At 37.9% G+C, this 10000-nt stretch overlaps 1 protein-coding gene and 1 pseudogene across 1 annotated transcript in view; both read right to left on the bottom strand.

Annotated features, from left to right (window-relative positions):
- The window catches only part of LOC138025393 (putative uncharacterized protein DDB_G0274435), a 2076-nt pseudogene extending 974 nt beyond the window's left edge, over positions 1–1102 (bottom strand).
- A 3179-nt stretch (positions 1103–4281) lies between these two features.
- LOC138027587 (large ribosomal subunit protein uL11m-like) overlaps positions 4282–10000 on the bottom strand; it is a 6738-nt gene continuing 1019 nt past the window's right edge. The window contains exons 2-4 of the mRNA XM_068875127.1: positions 8892–8987; positions 5941–6034; positions 4282–4834 (exon numbers count right to left, since the gene is read on the bottom strand). Of these exons, the coding sequence (XP_068731228.1) occupies positions 4662–4834; positions 5941–6034; positions 8892–8987 (363 nt within the window). The 3' untranslated portion in view covers positions 4282–4661. The remainder of the gene's footprint in view (positions 4835–5940; positions 6035–8891; positions 8988–10000) is intronic.

Genomic DNA, 10000 nt, shown 5'->3' on the forward strand with positions numbered 1-10000 from the left:
TCATAAGTGCGAAGATCATAACTTCACTTGATTTCATATCCGCATTTCATATCCCATTTCATCATTTTCTTGAAACTGTTATAAAGAAGTCTTGATGAGACCTTTTGATAAATCAGTCTCCGAGTCATCTATATTAAGGTTTATTTTATCACTTAGGTGTGAACAAGGGTGTTGTGTACTTTGTTTAATAATCAATCTCCATTCACTTGGAATCGCATTAACAATACCTATTAATTTAAAAAAAATCTAGTGGAGAGAGTTTAGCATTTAAAACATTAACACTTTTCAGAAAAACACCTGTATCAGAAAGTAGATCACCGATAGTAACAATTCCTTTTCTCGTTACCTTTTTATTAAAAATGGAAGCCTTCCCGATGGTAATATTTTTGTTGCTCCAAATGATTTGATTAACAACATCCTCATACGATAACACGGAAACTTCATTTAACAAAGCCCAAGCATCAAGACATTCCTTATTAAAAACTGGAAGATAAATAGGCAGTTTACGAGTATCAAAATTACACTGTAGGATAAATTTTTCAACTACCCCTGACAGAAAATAATCTAATATCACTTTTCAATATGTATCTGTACATGCTATGTATTTCAGCTGCAAATGTAATGTCTCCAAAACATTAGCTATAGCTCCTGTACTTATTCTGAAATTCGAGATGAAATAAGTTTTATGTATGTATGTTACCCGTGTGCGTGCGCACACTTTGTAATCTGCGACTCCAGTGTTTACCATATGACAGATAAAATGACTTTTCCCTTGAATATATAAGCCATCGAATTCTTACGCTAAATTGACAAGGGCGGTCTGAAGCTGTGAGTAGGCGTGGGATTTATCTCGTATGGTTTAGGGGCCGACATATCTCTCACTCAATGCCTTACCGGGAGGCGAGGTCGGTAGCAGAAAGCAGGGAAGGGCCAACTGCGTCCAAAAGCGATCGCACGGGCCGAAATCCCGGGATGACTCGTTTGGTACGACGCTCCAGCGCCATGTCTGGAGATACTGCGTTTTTCTCTCTTGTTCAAACATTCCGCCAGCACATGCGTAAATGTTCTGTGGATTTCCCTAGACCTAACCAGCAATGGACATTTCAGTTCACGATTCTACATGCATAAACGTAACATAAGAACCGTGCGTGTCTGGTCTTCTCGAGACAGAGGTGAGAGATGGTTGCATGCAGACTGGGACGCCTAAAAATGCTCTGTTGTAAACATGGCGGTGCACGAGTGAAGTTGTCTCTCTGGCCTTTTTGTGGACGAATTCCAGGACCTACCGATACAATTTCGGCAAGTTCTGAAAGCTAAAAATTTCAATCGATGCGGTATTTTGCTGGTAGGACTGGGTGGCCCGACACTTATGAAAAATATTTATATAAAATAAGAATCGGGAGTCTTTCCTTGCCGTGGAATGGCAGAATTACCCAGAGTTCTCTTTGGGCACGAGCGAGGCAACTTAGGAAGCACGAGACTGACCCTCATCGAATGGCTGAAGTGCGGGCAGAGGAAACGATTTATAGCCAGATACTCAGGAGTAGGCCTGGAGTGTGCTGTTCACGTAGAGTTTGGATAAAATCACGGTCAACAACGCTGCTACAGGCACCGTTGTTGACCAAGACAGTTGTGGTAAGACCTCGTGTTTCGTGGTTTAATGAAGAAATAAGGGAAGCTAAACGGGAAAGAAGAAGTGCAGAGAAGAAATGGCGAAAGACCAAAAATGCTGTTGATCTCACCATCTTTAAAGTAAAAAGAAACGCTGTAGTATCATTGAAGAACAAAGCACGTAAGGAATTCTATACTAATTTTATTGAGGAAAATAGTTGTGATCAACGGAAATTGTTTAAGGCTAGTAACAGTTTACTTAATTGTAAACCTTGCAACGCTATACCACCTGATATTGATGAGAAACAATTCGCTGAGAATATAGGAAAATTATTTGTACAGAAAGTTTTGGATAAAAGGAATCGATTGGATAATATTCATTCTAGCTGTGAACATGAGACGTCGATACCTCATGTGGCTCCTACGGTTCAATATATACGTGAATTTGACAAACTTACAGGGAATGACGTAAAGTTGATAATGCAGCGGTCTTCACTACGGTCACGTTTATTGGATCCTATGCCATCTTGACTGGTTAATCAATGTGACGTTCTGCTTCCTGTTCTCACTACGCTAATTAACACCTCTTTACATAACAATCTGGTGAATTCCCAAAAGCATGGAAGGAAGCCTTGGTATTACCACTTTTGAAGAAGCCTGGCCTGGATTGTCAATTCAAAAATTTTCGTCCTGTCTGCACCTTACCATTTCCGTCAAAGTTAACTGAGCGGGCTGTCTTTGAACAGATTCAAAAGCATATGTGCACTAATAATCTGTATCCGCCTTATCAGTCATCATACAGACGAAACTTCAGCACTGAAACATCTTTATTAAGAGTCAAAAATGATATCCTATTGAATATGAATAAGCAACATCTTACTTTACTAATTTTGTTAGACCTGAGTTCTGCTTTCGATACAGTTGACCATGACATCTTGTTGAATCGACTCAGCTCTAAGTTTGCAGTATCTGGAACAGTAATTGAATGGTTGCGTTCGTATCTTAACGAAAGATGCCAACATAACCTAATCAATACAACACAATCTAGTAGCTTTAAGTAATGATCCGTGTAAGGTGGATAGCAATTTCCTTTGTTATGCGACAACGGGGCTTTCCCCACATAGGAATGTTATCATTTTTACACAGAGAATGGATAAACCAACAGGAAAGCCGTTAACGCAATAAAATTCATTTACAGCCCACTTTGAAAGGGTGTTTTTTTTGTGTTAAAAGATTTTGACCAATCACAAGAGTTGAAAACAAAAGCCAAGAAACGTTTACAATTTTACATGTTCCCCACATACGATTTCTGTGGAATTCATTTAAACTGAGACCAGATGAAAGATGGAAGATGGTTGGAAAGTAAGGATGAATATAATACTGCTTTTATGAAGTTTTGCTAACTTTTGCTGTTTAAGCCAATCAGAAGTAAGTACAGACAATAGAAAAGTTATCACCTTTTTGCATACCAATTGAATTCCAACATGTTCGTTGCCGTTGCTGCTATCGTTCTTATCTGCACCGTTTCTTAAGTTGAACTTTGGAGTACCTCAGGGTTCGTGTCTCGGTCCGCTGCTCTTTGCTGTTTATGCTAGTAAACTATTTGATGTAGTTAAACATCACCTACCAACGGTACATTGCTATGCGGACGATACACAGCTCTATGTCTCGTTTAGTCCAAATGATGAGACTGGTCAAGACAGATTGTGGATGACTACTGATAAACTTCTTTTAACGATGATAAGACTGAGTTTGCTGTGATTGGCACCAAACAACAGCTCGCCAAAGTTCAACTTAACACCATTACTATTGGTCAGTTTGAAATAACACCTACGTCATCTGTTAAGAACTTGGGAGTGTGGTTTGATTCCACATTGTCAATGAACTCACATATCAACAAGACTTGTTCATTAGCATTCTACTACTTGTATAATATTAGGAAAATTAGAAAGTACTTGTCTAGAGAATCTATTGAAAAGTTGATTCATGCTTTTGTTAGTAGTCGTATAGACTATTGCAATAGCCTTCTTTTTCGCCTACCAGCCTATCAAATTCATTAACCCTCATATACCTTCATCTACCTTCAATCACGTTCATTTACCGTCATTTATCTTCATGTTCATTTACCTTAAAGTGGTACTATGATCAAAAAATCATTTCCCTTTTTTCTTCAGAATTTGAAAGCGTGTTCGCTTAACAACTAACTGGCAAAATTTTGAGCTTTGAGTTTTATCGAAAGGCTGTTTATTTTGAGTTTAAGTTTTGGATTTCATGGTCCGCCATTACTCACGTTCAAAACTGGCCGATTGGACCTCAGAGGGTTGGATCTAGAGAAAATGACGTCATTTACTCACTAGCTTAAAATTTCAGCGTGTAAACGCAATTTATTATATATGCAAAACACGGGTTGAAAAGTCTGAAAGCCCGAAACTCCCGTGCTGCATATTAATTAGGCCGCGTACACACGCATTGCATTCTTAAACTAGTGCGCGTTTGACGTCATTTTCTCCTCGACCCAGCTCTCTCAAGATTTTAAAGTTAGTAATGGCGGACCAATAAATATGAAAATTCCAGCTAAAATATACAGGTGTCTTTTTAAAACCAGAACTTAAAACTTGGGTGAGTTAGTGTTTAGTTAACATAGTTTTGAAATCCAAAGGAAAAACAAAATTTTTTTTTGGTCGTAGTACCACTTTAATATACCTTTATCAACCTTCATTCACATTCATTTACCCTCAGCTACATTCATTTACTCAAAACTACCTTCAAACATGTTTATTTACCTTAATATACCTTCATTGACGTTCATTTACCTTCAGCTACATTCATTTACCTTCATTGAACATTTAGTCGTTTCAGACAAAATCCTTGCGATTTTTGTGTCATCTTTTTGCGGGCAAATTTTTGCTTAAGCTTTCAGTCCTGGACAAACCTCGGTGAGAAAACCGAAGATAATCGAATCGGTGGTTGGAGCGGGAGCTCAGAGCATCTATATGCTCAATGTGCGCTCTTGCCATTTTTTTACTCGAGTTTGCACAACATACAGTATGTTAAATATCCCCGTCTCTGTCAGGCACAACTTTGATACCCATACTTCTTGCTGATCCTATCACTGATCTACAAACGCTTCTTAAAGGTACATTCCTGCAAGTTGCATCTTGCCTTTTTATCTTCGCTATTTCATAGACCTGTTTCAAGGTAACCGTGCCAGCAACTTCTCGTCCTGCGAAAAGACAATTTACCAGTCATGCAAGTGTATATTGCAAAAAAGAACATTTGGAAGAAAATCATTGTGTTCTTCTTAATTTTCTACCCTTATAATAATAATGATGATGATGATGATGATACTCATCAAGAGACAGCACCCAGGGTTCATGATTCGACAGTTCAACATCGTCATTGACGCTCTTGGTGGCTACTCAAAAAGTCTGCAGGAAGACGTCAAGGCATTAGTGGGCTCAGATAGGTACCGACAGGTACTCAGAAGAATGCAGAAAGCCATCCTGAGCCACACCCTTCATATCGCTAAAACATTCAATGTGATGTGCTAGCCACTTGGACACCTATGGGGCGCTAATTCACTACTTGCACAACCCCATACTTCACCTCTGTTACCCCCCAAAACGTTTGCATAACCATTGTTTGCAATTTCTCCTGGGAAATGAAAATGTCCCAATAGAAGTTGAAAACAATGCCTATGCACATTTTTGGGGGGTAAAAGAGGTGTATTATGGGATTTGTGCAAGTAGTGAATAAGACAATACACAATTAGCACTTAGCAGAGATTATTCGCATATCTATTTATTTTATTAATTTTATGCAATTTTATTCCTATCAAGTGTAAATTCGTAAATTTCGAGATAATACTGGCTACGTTCACACGCCCTGTATTTGTGATTAGGACCTGGAATTCTGGAGTTTTAAACTACCATAATAATATTCACGATGTTTACCCAGGAAGCTCCACTCACCCACAGTGGTTTTCAGGGAGGTCCTGAATCTGATCGAATTGGAATTTAGAAATGTTAGCTTTTGAGGAGAGGGGGAAACCGGAGAACCCAGACAAAACCTTTCTGAAACTACCCTTACAGCACAGCCAACGCCCTATTTTGATTTCAAAATCCTGCCTTTCTGGAGGAACTCAGCACAACATCGGACCTCATGGGAAAGGAATAATGCCAATTTATGTCTAAAACAACTCACAAGATAAATGTCTCTTGGGAACATAAATTTCAATACGGATCGAAGCTAGAGTAGAATCTATTGGACATGGATCAAAGCAATAGTAGCCTAATTTGTTGGAACCAATGTTAAATTAATAATGCTCACCTGGCTTTTGTGCCCCTTTCTCAATACCTGCCGCAGCTTTGAGAAAATAAGACACTGGAGGGGAGTTCAATTCAAATGTAAATGTCCGGTCTCCCTGTTACAAAATATAAGCAAAAACAAGGAAGGAATATTCATCACAGAGGCTTCCCTAATGACAGGTTATTTAAAAGGGTATTGAAACTCCAGTGCCTCCTCTCATCCCTCGTGCCTCTTCCCACCCCTCCCTTGAAGTTTGACTCCCTGTCATAACCAGGGGTCATAAATTGGACCATCTTAGTCTCCTCTGGAAGAGATATTTGATCCAGAGAGGGGTAACGGATTTGAACTTCTTTTCACACAACTGTGAAAGGAAATTTGGTCAAGCAAGAATTGGGATTTGTGTCACTCGTTTTAGTACTTACAGGTTTATTTTCATCACAATAACAGCAGCTTTATTTTGTTAGTCATATGCAGAAGAAACAAGGTTTGCAAAGGTTTTGTTACTATTTCAAAGTGTTTTCCGTGCTTAACTAATTACCATTTTAATACTAGTAAATACGTAAGTATGATCTTCTTTAATGGACATACACATAAAATTGCAGCATTTGAATAGCTGTTTGGCTCACGAAAACAGGTCTTAAAACATACACAAGCCAATATGAATGAGCAATCACATTCTGCTGATCTCGACTTATATACAGAAATTCATGTATTAGTAATTACAAGATGAATGCCCAATTTTGACATCCAACACAAGTGTCCTCTTAAGTATCAGCATTTGATACCTGTTTCAGCAAGTGACAGGGTAGTGCTACAACTGTATGTTCAAGTTAGGGTAAATGCAACTCTTTATCCTTAATTGAGAAGGAGAATTTAGGGGACACTTACCGTCTGTGATGTTAATTACGGTAACTGCATTCCCAAACACAATTGATATTTAAGATGGGAAGAAAGAAAGGGGGACATTTATTCAAATTGGTGTCATTCTACTTACTTGCATTTCAAAACATATCAGAAATCTGTTTGTTAATTCAGTGATTTTCACTTCTGAACTAAAGTTCTATGATGCTAACATTGCTTTGAATACTTGGTACAATTTTCATTTTTATCCAAAAGCTCCCTTGACAAGGGCATTATAATGACTCCAAAATGTCAAATTTTATCATTCATTTCTTGTATTTATTACACATAACATGAGAATTTTATTCCATAAAGCTCATTTGTACAAATCTATACGCTTTATTTTCACATGTGAAAAAGGCCTATACAGCCAATCAGAATGGCGTACAGCTCTTTCACATGTGGAAGTATAACCAATCAACGAAAGCGTAAAGGCGTTTCCATGCCAATCACTCGTGCATCTCGTGCAAATCGTGCAAATCGTACTTTGTTATTGAATTAAATTAAATTTGCCTTTGGTTCTATTGTTAGTGAGTTTTTGTTTCTAATTCGCGTTCAGAAAACTATTTTAATGAAAATTCTCATGTTATGTGTAATAAACAGTTCACGACATAGAAAGTGCTTTGTACGGGGTTTTATTCACTCGTTGTTTGTGTCAAAAACCCTCACTCGCTCGTTCCTCGCTCGTTCGGGTTTTTGACACAAACAACTCGTGCATAAAACCCCGTACGCCGCACTTTCTATGACGTAAACTATATTTACTACGTATATAACAACCACAATTAAAAAATTCATACACCCACAGTCGCCTGAGAGAAAAGTCGCTTAAGGTGGCTCAAACCAGTTTCAGCACTTGACAGAAAAGTTCTTGTTCGAAGGATTGACACTTCCACAGTTCATCACTTAACAGCAATGTTATGGTACCATATCAAACGCCAATTATTGCTGAAAAAGATCCGATCATTTTTTTGATGTAAAATGTTAGGTTAGCTGCTTTCGCTTTAGCTGCTCATATCTAAAAAATGAACTCACTGACCTCCATTTTTTATTTCTGAAATGTAATTAGCATGTCAGAATAAAACATTTTGCAAAGTTTTAAAAATTCTGTGGAGCGGATTCAGGGCTACCTTAAATAATGGAAAAGTTAAGGTAGCTCTCAATCCACTACAAAGAATTTTTTAAAACTTTGCAGAGAGTTTCATCTTGGCCTGCTGATCACTTTTGTGCAATAAAAGATTGGGGTCGCCAAGCAACTAAAGCCAAAATATAGGGTGTTTTTGCAAGGCTTTGCTGTTGCCATGGTAACTTGTTACCTCACAAACATTCCGGCATCTTGTTCAGCAATAACTGATGTTTCAAATGGTACGATAATATTGCTGTTACGTGATAAAGTGTTGTAACTTGTCAATCCTTCAAATAACAAGGTCTCTTGAAAGTATTGAAACTGGCTTGAGGCACCTTAAACTCTGATTTAAACTGTACATTAATAACAATAATTTTAGTTCATTGGGAGGAAATGCTAATTAGTTATTTGTTGCCTACCACATGAAATATTTTGAATCAAACAGACAATAATTATAATATTGAATGAGAGAAAGAAGTGTTCCTCATAGTCAGCTGGACAATTTAATTAAGCAATAATTGCTGCTTTTATAAAAAACACAGGTGGCTTCAACAGGATGGGAACCCATGACCTCTGCGATGCTGGTGCAATTCTCTACCAAATGAACTATGAAGCCACTCAGTTGGGAGCAGGTCAATTTGTTGGGCGACTTTGTTGCTGTGAAGGACTTGATGAATGTGTATTTCAAAAGCTGGTTATAGACCAATGAGAGAACTGAGTAATTGTCGCACTTAGCTGGACAGTTATAGCAACATTTCTATTGTCGCTTTTATAGACACCTGAAAAATTCAGGTAAAGTTTTCCGGTGTCTAGAAAAGCGACAACTCCTTAAATTGTCCAGCTAAGTGCAAGTATCACGCAGTTCTCTCATCCTTCTAACCCACACTTCAAATACACATTCATTTTATTCCAATAATTTTATTGCCCTGAACAAATTATGCTCCACTACCTTATAATGGATGACCGTTGGTATGGGAACACCAGGTATGATGTGTTTAGTGCGATCGTTGAACTCTTTGCAGAATTGAGCAATGTTCACTCCTCGCTAAAATAAGAAATGTAACAGACCACATGTATTAAAATAGAATGCTAATAAGCAAAACCAATATTGGGTTAACTTACAGAGTAAAACATCATTTTCCTAGTGTCTTACTTCTCACAGGTTTGTAGCGGCAGCTGAGCCTCAAACTTTTCAGTGTCACGGATCATGTAGGTTCTTGAAAATCCTGCCTAGAACTCTGATGTTTCAGTTGTCCTTTTGCACATAGCCAAGCAACAGGCTTATCATCTTTAAAACATCTACAGTTGCACTTTAATAATTTGAGGTACATGACATTGTAGAGCCTGCACAACAGCAGCACACATTGTCCATTCAGAATCTGGATAAATGACCTACAAACCTGGTCAAAAGACTTCGGGACACTTGTCAAATTTGGCCGAAAAGTAGAGAATTTCCTGTACATGCTTACATCGTTATATGAGCAACACATGCTGCTCTTTTTACCCTGCCTTTTTGATAGCGTCGTCATTTTAGAACAAGATTTTGCAAAAATGTCATCATGTCAAAACAAGTCAACAACACGGTAGCAGTTTTGGCAATTTTCAATTAGCAAAAAGACCCAGTTACAAGCAATAAGAATAACTGAGCACCCTTTAATGCTAACAAACAGTAAGATTAATCGTCCGGATGATAAATTTTCTATCAAGTACTTTCGCTAAAAAAGGGCAGTCAAATCTTATACTCATTCTCATCCTCGTCCTAGAATCTAAAGGTCCCTACTGACTAGATAAACAAGTACCTTCCTTGTTCTAGCTGTCACTTGCATTTTTAAGCCACTGAACTACCGGGCTACTGAATGATGAACTTTCGCTCATCTCTTTTCCCACCCTTACTCTAGCACAACATAAATATAATTTTTCACGTTGTTATTGTAAGACAGTTTTGTGCTGGTACATGTATTTAGATTTGTTGGTGTGCAGGTTATGTAATTATGCTAAGAAGTTAATATTTAAGGAGTTTGTCTGTTAGGAGTTGTCATTTCGACGGCATCTCTGCTT

The sequence above is a fragment of the Montipora capricornis genome, chromosome 12, assembly GCF_036669925.1.
Source record: "Montipora capricornis isolate CH-2021 chromosome 12, ASM3666992v2, whole genome shotgun sequence".
Lineage (NCBI taxonomy): Eukaryota > Metazoa > Cnidaria > Anthozoa > Scleractinia > Acroporidae > Montipora > Montipora capricornis.